This window comes from Heterodontus francisci, chromosome 3 (genome assembly GCF_036365525.1).
Source record: "Heterodontus francisci isolate sHetFra1 chromosome 3, sHetFra1.hap1, whole genome shotgun sequence".
In the NCBI taxonomy this organism is placed as follows: domain Eukaryota; kingdom Metazoa; phylum Chordata; class Chondrichthyes; order Heterodontiformes; family Heterodontidae; genus Heterodontus; species Heterodontus francisci.
Genome location: NC_090373.1, coordinates 20,650,608 through 20,669,238, shown reverse-complemented (window position 1 = coordinate 20,669,238; position 18,631 = coordinate 20,650,608). Strand labels below are relative to the sequence as shown.

The 18,631-nt window shown below is 45.2% G+C and overlaps 1 protein-coding gene across 6 annotated transcripts in view; it reads right to left on the bottom strand.

Moving 5' to 3' along the window:
• The window catches only part of khdrbs2 (KH domain containing, RNA binding, signal transduction associated 2), a 902,011-nt gene that overhangs the window by 329,122 nt on the left and 554,258 nt on the right, over nt 1-18,631 (bottom strand). For all 6 annotated transcript variants that reach the window (XR_010970474.1, XM_068020150.1, XM_068020148.1 and 3 more), the window contains one exon: nt 14,786-14,972. Coding sequence is in view for 5 of the 6 variants with exons in the window: in XM_068020150.1 (XP_067876251.1) it covers nt 14,786-14,972 (187 nt within the window). In the remaining variant the exon portion in view is untranslated. The remainder of the gene's footprint in view (nt 1-14,785; nt 14,973-18,631) is intronic.

Sequence of the window (18,631 nt, the reverse complement as noted above, 5' to 3'; positions counted from 1 at the left end):
TGAGGTGGATAGCACAGATGCATTTAAGAGGAAGCTAGGTAAGTAAATGAGGGACAAAGTACTAGAAGGTTATGTTGTTAGGGTGAGATAAATTAGGGTGGGAGGAGGCTTGTATGGAGCATAAACACTGGCACAGACCAGCTCGGCAGAATAGCTTGTTTCTATGCTGTAAATTCTATGTAATTCTAATGAGTAAGCCCCAATGGAACTGCGCCTGTATGGATCTATAATGAAATTATGATTGGGGTCAGCAATAATGTCCTCTATGATCCTATAGCTGACCAATAAGAAACATAGGAATAGGAGTCAGCCATTTAACCCCTAGAGTCATTCAATTAGATCATGTTGATCTGTATCTCAACTCTATTTATTTATATTTGCTCCATATCTCTCAATATCCTTACCTAATAAAAATCTATCAATCTCAGTCTTGAAAACTTCAATTGTCCCCCAGCATCCACAACCTTTTTTGGGGAAGAGAGGTCCAGATTTTCATGACCCTTTATGTGACAAAGTGCTTCCTGATTTCTCTTCTGAATGCTCTGGCTCCTATTTTATACCTTTTGTTTTGTTCAGATATAAGACCCCAGTTTTGGACTTAACCAAATTTCTCTCAAGCACAATTTAAAATTCTATCACATTATGATCACTCTTCTCCAGAGGCTCCTTTATTACAAGGTTATTAATTAACCATGGGTCATTGCATAACACTGAATCTAAAATAGCCTGCTCCCTAGTTGGTTCTTTGACATACTGGTCTGGAAAATTATCTTGTATACATTCCATGAACTATGCCTCCACACTTTTACTGCAAATTTGGTTTGCCCAGTCTATATGAAGATTAAATTCCCCCATAATTACTGTATTACCCTTGTTAAATGCACCTTTAATTTCTTGATTTATACTCTGCCTGACACTATAACTACTGCTAGAGTGTCTATAAACTATTCCCACCAGTGTTTTCTGCCCCTTGTTATTTCTTAGCTCCACCCAAACTGATTCTACATCTTGATTTTCTGAGCTAAGGATCTTTCTCTTTATTGCATTTATCCCATATTTTATGATCAGGGCTACTCCCTCTCCTTTTCCATTTTTCCTATCTCTTCTAAAAGTCAAGTATCCTGAAATATTTAGTTCCCAACCTTGGTCATTCTGCAACCACATCTCTGTAATGGCTATTGGATCAAATCCATCCATTTCTACCTGTGCTATTAATTCATCTAATTTGTTGAGAATGCTTTGCACATTCAGATATAGTGCCTTTAGCTTAACTATTTTATAGTTTTCCCTGATGTCACCATAGTCACTAATGCACTATTGCCTTTGTTGAGCTCTCTATTCCTTCCTGAGCCACTTTGCTTATGTTTACCCAAATTTCTATTCTGCTCGACAGCCCTGACATTTCTCTTGCTACATTTGAATTTACGCTTTCCTGAATGCTCCCAACTCCCTTCATTAGTTGAGAACCCTGTCTGCCACCCTAGTTAATTGATTCACTAGGACACTGGTCCCAGCCTGCCTTAAGTGGAGTCTATCCCAGCAGAACAGCCTCCTGTATCAAATTGTCCAGGTGACTTTCCCCCACTGCATGAATCTGCCCTCCAAGGCCAATATATTCTTCCTGAGGTCCAATGTACAAAACTAACACAGTACTCCAGATGGAGTCTGACCAAGGCTCTGTATAACAGAAGCACAACTTTGTTTTCCAACCCACTCACTGTCAAAGTATGCACGTGAATAATAGTCGCTTGGGCATAGCACCAGAGGCCAAACAGAATTGATGGTCAGAAGTTAACAACTTCACCAGAGGAGGGAGGGAGTGGGGGTTGTGGGGGGGGGGGGGGGGGCGAAATGTGAATGGAGAACATTTTCCCTATGATCTGCTGCACTGGGATGGTATCCCACAGGAAAATCAATGTGCCTTTTAATTAGAGAGTGAACTTTCTCTGTTTTCCATTGAGTTGTTGGCTCCAGTGAAAGCTGACTGACTGCAGAAAATCAATCAAGAGGCAAGCAATTACAAGGAAAAAGGCAAACTTGCCTTTCACAGCCTCAGGATGTCTCAAAGTGCTTTACAGCCAATGAAGTACTTCTGAAGTGCAGTCACAGTTGTAGTGTAGGAAACATGGCAACGAATTTGAATACACAAAGCTCCCACAAACATATGATAAGGACCAGATCATCTGCTTTTTAATCATATTGGTTGAGGGGTAGCATTGGCCAGGATGCTGGGAAGAAGTCCCCTGTTCTTCGAATAGTAAAATGGGATCTTTTAGATCTACCTCGGAGGGCAGAAGAGGCCTCGGTTTAACACCTCATCTGGAAAAGGACACCTCTGACAGAGTGGAAATGCAGATTATAGTGAGGTGAAATACTGCAGAGAAAACATACTATGGAAGAAAGCCAAATGCAGAAATGCGAACGGAAAAGGCTTGTTCTTTTTATTTCCCCCGCCCCTATATTATGAGCTGATTTCAAGGACACTGAAATGGCAGAAAAAGTAAAAGGTTATTTCCGTAATGTCTTTGTTATCCACCGCTGTAATGGAAATCTGGGAGTGATTACTGAACAGTAATATCATCAGGAGCTTTAGATGACATCACAAGCAGCAAGTGTGAAGCTCGAGTGGTTTTACAATTGCCACCTGAAACCTAAGAAGAGATTGCTACTTTAGAAATGGCTTCAGGGTATAAATAATGCATGGTATGAAGTTCATGAGGGTCAATTATTTAGTCTATCGGTCCTTTTCTCTTGCAGCTGGATGCTGAGAGGTCATTAATACACCCTGAAAAATGAGCAGTTGCGGAATAATTATGGTAAGGTTATTGGGTGGTGATCAGAAGTTGATCAATGGAAAATTGTTTAATGGTTTGTCTACATTCTAGCTTCTTTGTCCTAACACTAAATCAATGAAACCAGACTCAGCTTTAACTGCACCATTCTGAAGATGTGGGGAGTGATTTTTGGAAAGTGCACTCTTGTCACAGAAGGCATGAGTTTAAATTGGGGTGGGAATCAGGTGGACTGCAAATATTCCTGACCTCCAGCAGTATGAGAGTGGAAGATTTTGGGACTAGAAATGGGTCCAGTGCAGGAAACTGGTGCAAAGTGGACGACTTCTGACCAGTTGTGTTTGAAGGCATATGGGATACTTGCCTTTATTAGCAGTGGCATAGAATATAAGAGCAGGGAGGTTATGATGGAACTGTATAAAACGCTAGTAAGGCACAGCTGGAGTACTGTGTACAGTTCTGGGCATCACTATAGGAAGGATGCGATTGCACTGGAGAGGGTGCAGAGGACATTCACCAGGATGTTGCCTGAGCTGGAGCATTTCAGCTATGAAGACAGACTGGACAGGCTATGGTTGTTTTCATTAGAGCAGAGAAGGCTGAGGGGGGACCTGATTGAGGTATACAAAATTATGAGGGGCATAGATAGGAAGAAACTTTTTCTCTTAGTGGAGGTGTCAATAACCAGGGGACATAGAGCTAAAGTAAGGGGCAGGAGGTTTAGAGGTGATTTGAGGAAATATTTTTTCACCCAGAGGGTGGTTGGAATCTGGAACACACTGCCTGAAGGGTGGTAGAGGCAGGAACCCTCAACATTTAGGAAGTATTTAGATGAGCACTTGAAACACCATAGCATACAAGGCTACAGGCCAAGTGCTGCAAAATGGGGTTAGAATAGATAGACTTGATGGCCGGCACAGACGCGGTGGGCCGAAGGGCCTGTTTCTGTTCTGTATAACTATATGACTTGCTTAAAGATGCCGCGAGGCTCACCCAGAATTGGGTGTCAGGCCTCATCTAGATAAAACCAGGGCACTATGGATGCCCATTGGTCGTCCGAATGCAGTTCTCTGGCTGGAGCCTTTGTAAAGTTGGCTGGTTCAATTGCTATGCTTGCCCCAGGCAGGTCCTTGGCTGGGATACCATTGGAGAGATCAAAGGGGAATTCCTGATCCTTTTAACTCCACATTGAGGTAAGTAAGGACAAAACTGTCTTACCTATCCATTGGTTCAATGAGTAGCACTCTCATCTCTCAGTCAGAAAGTTGTGGATTCAAGGCCCATTCCAGAGACTTGAGTACATAATCTAGGCTGACACTCAGATGGACAGCTGCACAAAGGTACTTTCTTTCAAATGAGACATTAAACTGAGGGCCCTTCTTCCCTTTATGGTGGATATAAAAGATCCCTGTCATGCAGACCCCCCACCTGCCAAGAATGAGGCATTTAATTTTGTCAGATGAACACTTGATTTTAAACTGTTGCTGGAGCGAGGAAATGACTTGTTAAACAGATCAGCCGTGGCTGGAAAAAACATTTGCATATTAACAGACAGTGCTTGGAGGGACAAAGGGGCTATTCCCTGCTCCAGTTTAACTCCCAATGGACTTTGGGCATAAGGTATTGTGTGTAAGAAGAGATGTTCCAGGGTTGGCTAAGACAAGAGAATCCACAAAGAGATGTGGTCAGACCAGCTAGTCACATGACTAACCTGCTTGGCAACCTGGATTTTTCTGAATTGTACAAAGAGTTTGAACTGAGAAAATACTATTTGCTCCTGGAGTGAGAAGACCTCTCCTGTCTGCTCCCATCTCTTTCTCGCAAGCCTCTGGCCCCACTGAGGACATGAACTTCAAGAGAGAAAAGTCTCCTACATCGAACAAGGTTTAAGAAGAATACAGGGCCCCCCAACGAAAAGCAAGACCTATCTACAATCAAGGACTTTACAGCGAGCTTGAAGAACAGTAACCAAAACCATCTTCAGATATTGCCTCAAACTTTTCCACTTTATTTCTTCTCTTTTCTGTCCCTATCTGCATGTTTGTATCGCGTATGCATGCTAGCGTGGACAGATCGCGTATCTGTAGGCGTTAACCAAATTAGAGTTTAAGTTTAATAAAATATAACCTTTTTTCTTTAAACCTAAGAAAACCTGTTTGACTAGTTTCTTTGCCTTATAATTGGAAGTTAGTGAACAAGGATTCACTAAGGGGGAGCTAAAAAAAAGTGTTTAAAATTAAACCCTGTTATGGTAAGACTGGGTGAAGGCTGAGAGGGAACCCTAGACCCCTTTCTCACCATCACACTATTTTGAAAACTAAGAGAGGAATTCACCCCTGGTGTCCTGACCAATAGTTATTCTCAACGAACATCACAAAAAAGAATTATGTAATCATGATCACGTTGTTGGTTGTGGGATCTTGCTGTGTACAAATTGGCTGTTGCACTTACTGCATTGTAACAGTGACTGTACTCCAAAAGTTACTTTTATTGGCTTTAAAGCACATTGGGATATCCTGAAGTTGTGAAAGGTGCTATAGAAATGTAAATTCTTTTTTTTTTTTCATCCTCCAATGAGACCATTAAGGATCACTAGTTAGGCCCCAGTAGACCTGAAAAACTGACCCTGCACCCTTGCCGAATAAGGCAGTCGGGTCCTAAAACTGGAATGAGGCGTCTAATTAGAATATTCAAGATGGCCAACGCCTGTTTCAAGCTGGTGCTCATGACGCTTCAATTTGGGAGCTTGCCCAATTCCCGGGGAGACCGAGTGCAGGTTACCCCTGCCCGAAGTTCAACCCCTTAAATCTCACTTAGCATCCAGGAATTGGGCCAATTTCTGTCCATTTAATTCTGGGCCTCATCTGAGTCTTCTCAGTCAGTTTCCCACCTGAATCTAGGAACCCAGGTTGGCAGAAGGCACAGACCAATGGAACAGACTGCAAAACCTAGGTAATTCTTGGGGAGGGGGTTTCAGAGGGCCCCAGGGTTGGGAAGTGGGAGGGTGCCTTGGGCAAGGGAGTCATGAACACCCCTTGTGCGGCTTGGATGAGCACATCTTCTCCTAACACCTTTTGCGTTTCTTCTGGGTCTTCTCCTCCTGCTAGGTTATGAGAACATAAACACGAAGAAACAGGAACAGGAGTAGGCCATTCAGCCCTTCGGGCCTGCATCACCATTCAATAGGATCATAGCTGATATGGTCTTGTCCTCAACTCCTTTTTCCTGCCTATTTCCCAGAACCCTTGACTCCCTTTATAGTTCAAGAATCTGCCTATCTCAGCCTTGAATATATTCAATGACTCCACCTCCACAGCTCTCTGCAGTGGAGGATTCCAAAGATTCACAACCATCTGAGAAAAGAAATTCCTCTCCTCTGTCCCAAGGGTGTGAAAGGTGCTACATAAATGCAAGTCTTCCTTTTGTTCTATTATTACTTAAAATCTACAATGCATCATTGTAGCTGTTCACTTATCCATTTACTCTTAATAAATCCATTTGCAATTTAATGAGATGATTATTCAGCCATAACCTGAAGTTGAGAAAGATCACATGAGGGCAAAGCATGCAACCAGTAAGCAAAAACACAGTAATGAGTTTGTGCTCAATCCCTGGGCACGCTGCAGATATAGATGGGGGAGGTAAAGAAGGCCATAGGGAAAAAAGGATTCACCTTTGGAAATGGTCCAAGCTACTGTGGACAGGAAAATTATCTGGAACAAAACCCAAAACTTGTAAGGGAGTGATCCACTTGTGACAAACAAGGGGAAGCACTAGATTGGCTCAAACAGGAATCACAGAATCATACAGCCAGAACAAGGCCATTTGGCCCATCTTAACTGTGCTGACTCTGTAAAAGAATTCCCCAATTAGTCCCACACCCCTGCTCTTTCCCCAGAGCTCTGCCAATGCTTCCCCATCAAGGATTTATCCAATTCCCTTTTGAAAATTATTATTGAATCTGCTTCCACCGCCCTTTCAGACAGTGCATTCCAGATCATAAAAACACCTTGCATACAAGTTACTAAGTTATATTTGGATAGTAAGATTTTTTTGTTTAAACTTAGTGGTAACTAGATCAGGGAAGAGGAAAAAGTGCCTGAGAACACTGGGCAAAAGAAAGGTTGAGCTTAACTTCCACCAAAGAAAGATGAGTTTTTTTCCACCAAGTGTTAAAATCTGAAATTCAATTTCCAGCAAGATTGGCAAAGGTTATTATCCAGAGGGAAGACTTTAACAAGAAAACAGTCTAGCTCCAGTAGCCAGGCATTGAATGAAATCCATAATAATCCAGTGATATTAGCCTCTGGCTGAGAGTTTCCACACTGTGCTCACTAGCCTGTGATTTTTCACCAGTTGAGTGCAGAAGCAGAAAATTCTGATTGTCAACATCAGTGGCAATTTAAGGAAGGGCAAAAGATTTCAGTAGGATGGATTTTCTACTGTCCGTTTACCAGTGGAAGTGTGGCAGGCTGGGGGAAGCTGTAACCTTCAACAAGGTCCCATTCCACCCATTATCCAGCGAAATTATAGGTAACGGGAACAGGTAACAGCAGCCCCCTGCACTCCCCGCAACTCCTCTCCCAACTCCTGTCGTCACTCAGCATCAATTTTGTGCGTTCCCCCACCTCCTGCCCCCTCCCATGGTAATAGTGTGCAGACTCAGCCAAAGTGGTCTAACTGGGCAGACCCTGGAAAATTCACTGGGGTCAGTGTCAAATTTGGATGTCCCACTCTTGCCAGAATCTGGTGGCATAGCAACAGGGAACCTGGCCAGTATGTGCCAAGTATAATCACAGGATAATTACTGGCCTTGACCAGTTGTGAGTTGGCAGATGGTGGTTTCAAGCCCAGCTCTGGAACTTGAGCTCACAGCCGAAACTAATACCTTAACACAGTCCAGAGTGCTACAGTGCCAGAATTGGTATCCTTTAGCTGAGATGTTAAACTAAGGCTTTTGTCTGTTGATTTTTATGCTTTAGACAGAGCTAAAGGTATCACTACATATTCTGAAAACTTGCCTGAAGGTCTATTTCTATCCTGCTCGACTAACATTTATTCAAAACAGATCATTAACCATTCATAATTCTGCTGATGCTGGGATCTTGCCAGGAATAAAATGAATGTTGTACTTACCCATATAACAACAGAAACTGCACGCTGAAATTCATACAAATAAGAAATACTTTGGGAAATCTCTGGGAGAAAAGAACTTGTATTCCTATTGCATCTTTCATGACCTCAGGACAGCCCAGGGTGTTTCACAGCCAATGAAGTACTTTGAAGTGTAGTCACTGTTGGAATGTGCAAGAACCAGATACTCTGCTCTGCAGTTCCGAAAAAGGGTCACTGACCCGAAACGTTAACTCTGCTTCTCTTTCCACAGATGCTGCCAGACCTGCTGAGTGATTCCAGCATTTCTTGGTTTTGTCTCTGCTTTAATGATGTTGGTTGAGGCATAACTGTTGGTCAGGACACAAGGAGGTAGATCTTGACTATGTACAGTAATATAAAGCAGGTGATGGTGAGTCAGTAGCCCATTTTACATCTCTTACCATTTTTTATTTTTACTGGTGCCGTGGCTACTGGAGGCTGGGAATTCTGTGATGAGTAACTCACCTCCTGACTCCCTAAAGCCCTGTCCCCCATCTACAAGGCACAAGTCAGGAGTGTGATAGAATATTCTCCAACTGCCTGGATGAGTGCAGCTCCAACAACACTCAAGAAGTACGACACCATCCAGGACAAAGCAGTCCGCTTGAGCGGCACCCCATGCACCTCCTTAAACATTCACTCCCTCCACCACTGGCGTACAGTGGCTGCAGTGTGTATCACATACAAGATGCACTGCAGCAACTTGCCAAGGCTCTTTCAAAAGCACCTTCCAATCCCCTGACTTCTACTAACTAGAAGGAAAAGGGCAGCATACGCATGGAAACCTGCTAGTTCCCCTCCAAGTCACACACCATCCTGCCTTGGAAATATATCGCTGTTCTTTCACTGTTGCTGGGTCAAAGTTTTGCAACTCCCTACCTAACTGTATGATGGGAACATATTTACCACACTAATAAATTTATTTCAGTAAAGATATTATGGTTACATAAATAAGGTGGGTGAACAGAGTTCAAATACAGATCAGCCACAATCTAAATGAATGGCGGAACAGGCTTAAAGGGCTGAATGGCCAACTCCTGTCCTTGTGTTCCTATGGCTGTAGTGGTTCAAGAAGACGATTCACTACCACCTTTCTCGAGAACCCATAAGAAATGGCCAATAAATACCAGTCTTGCAGCAATGCCACATCCTTAGAATGAATTAGCAAACCCATTAAGCAATTTTCTTTTTCTCCAATTCTCTGAGTTTGCAATATTTGTCGTGGCAAAGGGAAACCAGATCATAGGGTTTCTTTCAGCTGTTTTGTTACTGCTCTTGTCACTAAAGCATGATATAAATGATGGTGGGCAGAAGCTAATTATTAGCTATATTGAAATATTTTTTTTTAATTTGCTCATGGTGTGAGATCGTCACTGGTGAGGTCGGCCTCTTGCCCATCTCTAACTGCCTGTGAGAAATATATTTCTCTTGGCAGATTGATTTCAAATGTATATGTTATTAATGTAACGTACTTTAGCAATGGAAAATCTTATTACCTTGCTTTTCACTGCATCAAATAGCAACCTTGTCCATGCAATAAGATTGTTCCTTGCAAGTCTTCTACTTTAAATCCTACCATTGCCTTCCAAGTAAGTTCAAGACAATCTCCACCCACTACCTGGTTATCAAGGGCAATTAGGGATGGGCAACAAATACTGGCCTTGCCAGGGACACCTACATCCCATGAAAGAATTTTTAAAAAGGCGTTGCGGCTGCTGGAGCCGGACTCACTCGCGGAGGGGCTGAGGAGCTGGTGTCCACACTCGGGGTGTCCCGAGGGGCGTCCGCAGCTATGGAGGTCAGCCTCTCCTCCTCTCTTTCAAGGCTCACTTGAACCTCCCTGCTGACCAGAGAAGGATGAGGAGCTGGAGAAGACTCCAAGTATTTGGTCCTTCTCTTGCCTTGCCACCTCCATTTGCAGTTCCTGGCTCTGTAGGCAATGAGCAAGTTGGAATGACCAGATACCCGGCTGGAATTTTCCCAGCCCCTTGGAAGTTGGGAGTGGGGGCAGGGGCAGGAAAATAGGGGAAAAACTGCGTCGGGACGGCTCCCCAATGTGTTCCCTGCTCTGGGCAAATTTCCTAGGGGCAGGCTATGAGTGGAATTGGCAGCCCACCCCCGGGAGCCAGGCAGGCAAGTAAGACAGTTAGGCCTCAATTAACAGTAATTTTCATGGAGGGAGGGAAGTTTCCCGACATTGCACAAGTCATCCGCTGTGTCAGCAGCCCAGGAATGCATCAGAAGCGACTTCACAACAGGGCGTCTGAGCTGCATGACAACTGAGGCCTTTTATTCATTTGCTGCCAGTAATTTTCAATGCTCAGCATCCCCAAGCAGAGACATGCCATTGCAGTCACTTCATGGAGACTAATGTCTCTGCTAATGCTATAGCTGCTGTAATAGGAGCTGCTGCCCTCCTACTGAAGGCACCTCCATGGCACTGCTAACACTCCTGTTGCTGGCCCCTTAGAAGTTTCCACACTGTGAAGGACGGCGGCCATATCCACAAACCGTGCTGATTGGACCTCCGACACTGAAACCCAGCCACCATCCCTAAATGGATGGAGTTTGTGGAGGCGGCTTTTTAATTGGCCACCTCCAGGAAGATCATGTCCGACATCCCACTATCCCCATTTCCGGGTCTTTAACTGGGAATTGATCACGACCCAACTGAGAAAATTCCAGCTACCGGTTGCCCTATAGTTATAATCTCTATGCCCCTGCCCAGGGGCCCATTCGCTTATTTTCGCCCATTTCTCTTGCCTTCTCTCAATGGATGAGGTGAATGAAAGTGGGGCAAAGGTCCATCGAGGTCCTCCTCTGAGTCCAACACACCTTCGACCTCCCCCTCCGGTGAGCTGGCAAACGAATCATCCTTTCCCCTTGACCTGGTTGCAGTCCACTCATGCCCACTGACCACAACATGCTGATTTCAACTCTACACCTCCAGGATACGTACAATGCCTCTATCTGAGCTGGTGGCTGCGAGTGCCAGATCAAGTGACGGGGTCTTTTCATCAGTGCTGCGCTGTTGCTCCCTCTTCTCCTCCTAAGGCTGCTGTCTAGGTAGGCGGCAATTCTTGGGTGTCTGAATGCAGGAACCTAGACAGGGAAGGTCGGTGTGAAGGAACTGGGTTGGGGCGAAAGCAAGCGCCAATGATACCAACGTCAGCAGCTTGTTCATCATGCCATATCGCAGGATGAGGGCATGCTTGGAGCTGAAAAGAGGCAAAAGGCAGGAACATACAGTCATTCTCGCTGATCTCAGCGATGCCAGATGCCATGGGTGCCATTGCAGCCAAACGCATGATGCGGAGAGCCATACCCTCCATGAAGCTCAGGAGATGCAGGCATCCTTGATCCCCACCCCGCCAGTTCTGTTCTTCTCCCTTCTATTGCGTGACACCATGTCCTGCAAGAGAGAGGGCAGAATGTCAGTGATTGTGTTGCAATGTGTTTGGGTGATGTGCTTGTCGTTGCTGAATTGCTTGAGGTACGTGGAAGTGGTGAGAGGTGACTGTGAGGCTGGCAGCATTTCCAGGTGTGTGAGGGCAGGGTGGAGTATCTGGATGTTAGACATGAGTCCCAGGGAGTGCTGGTGGGTGAGTGATGGCGGGGTGGTGCATTGAGCAGTGTGAGAGGTTGGTGAGGTGGATAGGGGACTTCATGTGAAGATGCATTCACTGGCCTGGGCCACATGCATGAGGTCATTAAACTTCTTGGGGCACTGCTGCCAAGTCTTCAGGGCCAGACTTCTGCCTTGACCTCCCTGGCCATCTGATCCCATTTCCTTTGGAGGTGGGAGGGGCCGCCTGGCTGCCCATGAAAAACATGGCATCTCTTCTGTCCACCTCCACTGCTAGGAGTCCTCTCTCTTGTGCAGCTCCTACTTGCAACCAGTGTTCGTACAGACAGTCAATAGTGGCTCCCTTCCACTGCGTGCAGCTCCTATTTAAGAGGGACAGACTGCCTTTAAGAGAAGCAGGCTAGCTGCACCATGTGCGATCAGCACACACTACTCAGCCCTCTATTGAGCGCTCAGGTAGCCAGCAGCACAGGCCTGACCCAGACCAACTCTACAATTGGGTAAATAAGGAGGTAGCACCAAATTTGCAGTTCAACACGGGTAAAGCCAGCATTTATTGTCCATACCCTGATTGCCCTTGTTAGCTTATTTGTGTCTCACTACAGGTCACTGTGTGTGTGTGTGTGTGTGTGTCACTGCAGGTTTGTGTCTCATTACAGGTCACTGTGTGTGTGTGTCTCACTACAAGTCACTTTGTGTTTCTCACCATAGGTGTGTGTGAGTATGTGACAGATGCTGTCTGACCTGCTGAGTATATCTAGAATTTTTTGTTTTATTACTTTGTATAGCTGATACATGTCTTCTGCCCATTTGCAATCTAGATATCTGGATATAAAGGCCAGCATTAACTTTTCTGATTATTTTTTTAAGTTTTTATTTAGAGATCCAGCACTGAAACAGGCCCTTCGGCCCACCAAGTCTGTGCCAACCATCAACCACCCATTTATACTAATCCTACACTAATTCCATATTCCTACCACATCCCCACCTGTCCCTATATTTCCCTACCACCTACCTCTACTAGGGCAATTTATAATGGCCAATTTACCTACCAACCTGCAAGCCTTTTGGCTGTGGGAGGAAACCGGAGCACCCAGAGAAAACCCACGCAGACACAGGGAGAACTTGCAAACTCCACACAGGCAGTACCCAGAATTGAACCCGGGTCGCTGGAGCTGTGAGGCTGCGGTGCTCACCACTGCGCCACTGTACCTGTTAATGGAATTTTAATGATCTATGTACCTGCACCTCCAAGTCTCTTTGGGTTAAAATCATGACTCTCCCTAACTAACAGCACTGTGGGAGTACCATCATCACACTGACTACAGCTGCTCAAGAAGGTGCTCACCACCACTTTCCCAAGGGCAGTTCTAACCTTGCACCCGGAAATGGGCCATAACCAATTTTTAGCCCTATATGTTAACGAGCCAGGTGCTGAAGACACCTTCCACAATGACTGGAGACAATGGTTAATTCATCTTGTTTTTGACTGATGCTGAAGCAAATAGATTGTGTTTAAATTCACAATTTGTTCCAAGTAAATAGGCTATGGAGGGCCAGGGGTCATAATTTTAAGATGCACAAGGTCAGATCTTGGTTAGATGTCGGGTGGTAGTTCTCTTCCTAGAAAATAGTGGATCTTTGGAACAGGCTGCCGGCTCGTATAGCGGATGTAGATTCACAGAATTCCTTCAAGTGAGAGCTGGACCTCTTTCTGACTGGGGTGGAGATCAGCTTATACAAGAGGTAGGTACTGCAGGGAATTCAGGGCCAGAGTGATCTCCTGGACTAATTTTGATCAACAAATGGGTTGGACAGGAATTTCCCATATCTTTTTTTCCTCAAATTGGTCTGGGTATCTGTTTTTCACTTCTCCTAGGAGATCACTTGGTTTTGGGTGGGTTGGGGAGTGTATATATTGCGATACACAAGGTATGAGACAGTGTGGATGGACCAGAATGTCTTTTCCTGTCTGCCATTGTTCGTAGAAACATCTACAACAATTATTGCTGGAATAAGCCTACTCATGATCCCAGAATAAGATATATGATCAGCATCCTGTGTTTCTGTGTGTAACTACATGCATGGTTTGGATGCATGCATGTTAGCTGGTTTTACTGATGGGGTTATTGGCAACTCATTGAATGGGGAAAAAATTGTGACCAAGAATTAACGAAGAGACCAGAAAAGGGAAAACATGTTTAAAGTTATTTAGTTGGAATGGTTTGCTGCAGGAAAGGCAGGCAAGAACCACTGACTTTATTATAAAGCTAGTGCCACTCAAGCCTCTGTAAATCATGGTCAGTTACGACCAAAAGCGTAATATTAACCATCGTGCTAACTCAGTCAAGGCAATGTGGTTCATTATTTTTCTTATTGGTGAGGAATAATTTGAAGCCAAGTGAATTAAGTAGGATTTGATGGTAACTGAAGGCTCAATTGCTATCTGTAAGATAAAGTAACCTCATCTCACTAAAGTGTTATGCATCCACCTACCAAAAGATTGCTGATGTGAAAGGGACATAAACAAAAACACAACATCCAGCTCTGATCATAAGGAGATATTACTATTGCACCCTGGGTTATGATATTGCATGATTAGATACTGGGAAGTATGGGTGCACTCCTGAACATTAAGTGATAGGGACCATTTACTGGAATATATTGTGCCATTTAAAACCAACCAAATATCTAAGGCACAAGTTTATTGTAAAAGTTAACTTCTCCACTGTTTCCTTATGTGTGGCATATGCATCCAAGCATGCCAGCTGACCTCTGGTACCTAGTCGAGGAGGCCGAGACATCATGCGGGTTTAGGTAGTGAATGGTCACTTTCGATTCAAGGGCATCTCAGTTTTGTGCAGTCCTGCCCTCATCTGGTTTCACACGTGTAAATATTTCTGGCCTTCACACATGTAAATGCTCCTGGCTTCACATATGCGCATGCTCTTAGTGTTCACCCATGTACATGTTCCAACAATGGTATTTGGAAACAATTACGAGCAGGAACCCAGGGTGCCCTCACAGCCCAGAGGCACTGAACCCGATAACAATGGTTTACTGAATCCCTGCTGAAATCAGCTAATTCAGGATAGACAAGGGATTAAACCTACCTTTCAGGTCCATAGGGCAAAGTTCCACAATAGGCACCAAACTTACTTAACCATTGAACCATGTGGGTCTCTGACACAATTCTCTTCAATTGCACTGAAAACGCCAACACCACATCTTTGCTATTTCTCTGGGTACTCACATATTCATCATAAGTATCTTCCTCTGGTGGAGGTGGAGGTCGATAACCTGATGCCCCTGGTCCTCCCCGTCCACGTGGCGCTGGAGTACCCCTCACTGCATGGGGTAGGGGGGGTGCCCCACGTGCCACTGGTGTCCCTCTGGGCACTGGAATTCCTCGTCCTGGAAGCAGAGCACTGGCACGGCCCCTAAAACAAAGCAGAACAGCAAACATTTAAAAATAATAATAGTTGAGATGTGGGTGTCACTGGCAAGACCAGCATTTCTTGCCCATTCTTGGTTCCAACAATGGTTACCTTGAGAAGGTGGTGGTGGGCCTTCTTCTTGAACCACTGGTAGCAGGTTTGATACAGCTCAGTGGCTTTCCAGACCACTTCAGAAGGCTGTAAAGAGTCAACCATATTGGTGAGGGACTGGAGTCACATGGAGGCCAGACGGGTAAGGACAGCAGGCTTCCTTCCCTAAAGGGACATGTGAACCAGTTGGGTTTTTACACAAATCCTATAGCTTCTTTTTTATTTCCATATTTTTCTTGAAACAGAATTCCAATTCTGAAATTGCTCACAAAATCTCTGAATTACCATACCACAGTGGCACGTTCTGTCAGAGGCGGGGAAGTACTGTGGTGGTACTAATGTCTCAACACCACAGCATCATAATTTCAACATTTGAAATGCATCTTTAAAGAAATTTGAATCTAATTCACTGCGCACCAACAAAGGTTGCCCAATTTTGATATTGGCGTGCAGCATTCACGTGCCTTCGGTTTCACAACTTTGAAAAGCTGGTGCAACCGAAGCAGGAGTCCTCGGTGGTGCGAAAGGGAAGATAATCTAACCATAGTAGTATAGAGGAAGTGAGGTTTACAGCGGCCATTGCCGCTATGCTGAGTGTCCAAGGGGCTTGTGTGTGAACGGGGATAACTCTGCAAGGGGCTTGTGTGTGTACAGGGATAGCTCTGCAAGGGGCTTATGTGTGTACGGGGGTAACTCTGCAAGGGGCTTGTATGGAAATTGGGGGAACTCTGCAAGGGGCTTGTGTGTGAACGGGGATAACTCTGCAAGGGGCTTGTGTGTGAACGGGGGTAACTCTGCAGGGGGCTTGTGTGTGTTCGGGGGTAACTCTGCAGGGGGCTTGTGTGTGTTCGGGGGGAACTCTGCAGGGGGCTTGTGTGTGTTCGGGGGGAACTCTGCAAGGGGCATGTGTGTGAATGGGGGGAACTCTGCAAGGGGCATGTGTGTGAATGGGGGTAACTCTGCAAGGGGCATGTGTGGACGGGGGTAACTCTGCAAGGGGCATGTGTGTAAATGGGGGTAACTGCAAGGGGCATGTGTGTGAATGGGGGTAACTCTGCAAGGGACGTGTGTGTAAATGGGGCGAACTCTGCAAGGGGCATGTGTGTGAATGGGGGTAACTCTGCAAGGGACGTGTGTGTAAATGGGGGTTACTCTGCAAGGGGCTTTTGTGTGAATGGGGCGAACTCTTTAAGAGGATTGTGTGCATGGTGAGAGTAAATGCCAGGCTGGCAGGCTTTTAAAGATGGCGTCAGTACCTGCTCCAACATCAGGTGACGCCGTGGACGGTGTCTCCATTGCTGCCCCTGTCAAGTGTTTGTGAGGGACAGGCGCTGCCATTATGCAAAATGGCTATCCGCCACGTAATCGCAATGGTGCAGCCGCTGATGTCACAAGCGGGACAGCTGCCGCTTTGTGTACCAGCCACTGCTACCGGTGACAGGATCATAAAATTCAGTCTTATACTGGTCTGGTAACACAACCACCACACTATTGCAGACACATCAAACATTACAAGCAGTATCAAGTATCCATCAAAGTAATAACTGCCTCAATTTCAAGTGTTTTTATCAAACTTCATAGCACATGTTTAACAAGCATTGTAACACGTGGGCAAAGTAAAGGGGAAAATGTGTCACTTCTGTGAAGCACCAGCGGTACTGTCTAAACACACATCTTCACACATAAATACACACTCGCATATACATGCACACACACTTTCGTATATACACACACAATCACACACATATATATAGATACAAACATACACATATACACACACATACAAACACACAAACATTGTTACAAACGAGAGGGGAGTAGTGCACTGTCTTTTTTTTCTAGTTCCACTTCTCTGCAGGTCACAAGGTATATTTAAAAGTTTACAGCTAATCATATACCCTATTTTTATATCCCAGATTAAAATACACCAACCAAGTTTCTTTTAATAAACAACAAAATTATCAGTTTATTATAAAACAAGACTTAACCAGTAACAAAGCCAGGCATTAACACACAGATTGAAATATGTAAGTTCCCTTTTTAAATTCCCCAATTACACTCACACACTCACTGGAAAAAATTACAGAAGTTTTCTCTGCAGAAGTCTGTTACAAGAAAGACAAACAAAAACTACTTAGGCCAAATACTTTCTAATTCTTGATGACAATAAAGAGAAGTTATGGAAGGAAGTCAACTGTCCCTTTTTTGTTTTGACGTCCAAGTATACGGAGACAGGTCACTGGGATCATTTCAGAAGCAGTCCGTTCGGGAGAAGTCATATATTATTCTAGTAGGCTTTCCAGGAGAAATGTGGCATCATTGTTTTCCGCCAGCATACACTCCAAACGCAGGGTTTTTTCTTCAGCTTTTCAGGAACTATGCAGCAGCAGGGATTTTAGCTCTCCCACACTGGGGGTTGCATTTTACTAGCTCACTGCCAATACTTCAAAGATGGTGGGTGCACGTGCGTGATTTATTCCACAGAGCTGCCGCGGTATTTAGCACGGTGGCTCATTTACATGGCGGGGGCAGACCGCTTCCCCCATCCCCAATGACGTGGAGGGGGCGGGTGCTCTGTTCCCGGCAACGGCATCCGGTGCCCCTACGCAGGTGCCAGCACCATTTTTAAAGAGCTTCAAGCCCTTCCATTGCATTTGTAGTTTTAACGTTATATGCATGACAAAATTAAAGTAAAAACTTAATAAAAGATTCAAGCCCCTCTCCCATCCCCAATGACTGAACAAGTTATTAATTGCCCTCTCCCCCGCAAAAAAACTTATCTTGCAATCCCAACCTCCCCCCACCCCCCGCCAAGGCTTATGAACTTTTATCTTCAACCCATTCCCAGCATCCCCTCCACCAAACGCAATAGTTTGTCCCACTCCCACCCCACCCTGAAAACCTACCTACTCTCCCCTCCCAACCAGTGTTCCGCCTCGGATCTCTGAACGGAGATCCGAAGGCAGGGAGTCCCGGCAACCTACTGGAATATGGCAGCGTGATGGCCGACGGGAGCAGGTAGGTAATTCATTCATTGATTTAAATATTTAAATCCTGCTCCTGTCGCTGAGCAGCGGGGGGGCTGCCACGAGGCCTCGCTGCTGCCAGTAATATGGGGCGGGGCCTTTCCAGGGCAAGGCCCTTGGTGGATCTCTCCTGGAGGCAGTTTCTGGGCCCCCCTGTCACAACCCCCGATGTCGGGGTGGGGGGGGGGGGGGTTGCCAGTAAAATTCTCTCCGGATCCATGCAGGATTTCTTCAAAGGGATAGAGAAGGTGGTGTGCTGGATGGTTTCTTTTTCCTTGGCAGGAAAATACCAACTGCCTTCAAACAGTTCACACTCCAACTGCTGAAAACAATGTCCAAACCCCAAACAGAGAGTCGACCTCCTGACCTCCATAAACCTTGACATGTCGCTTCTCTGTAACCATTTTCCCCAGGTCACCAAGGATTCTGTTGTTTACTGAGCCCAAAGCACATGACCTCCAGCACAGGTGGTTTTCAAACAGCATCTCAAGTGTCCTTTCGGTGAACTTGGTAAAAAAAAACACA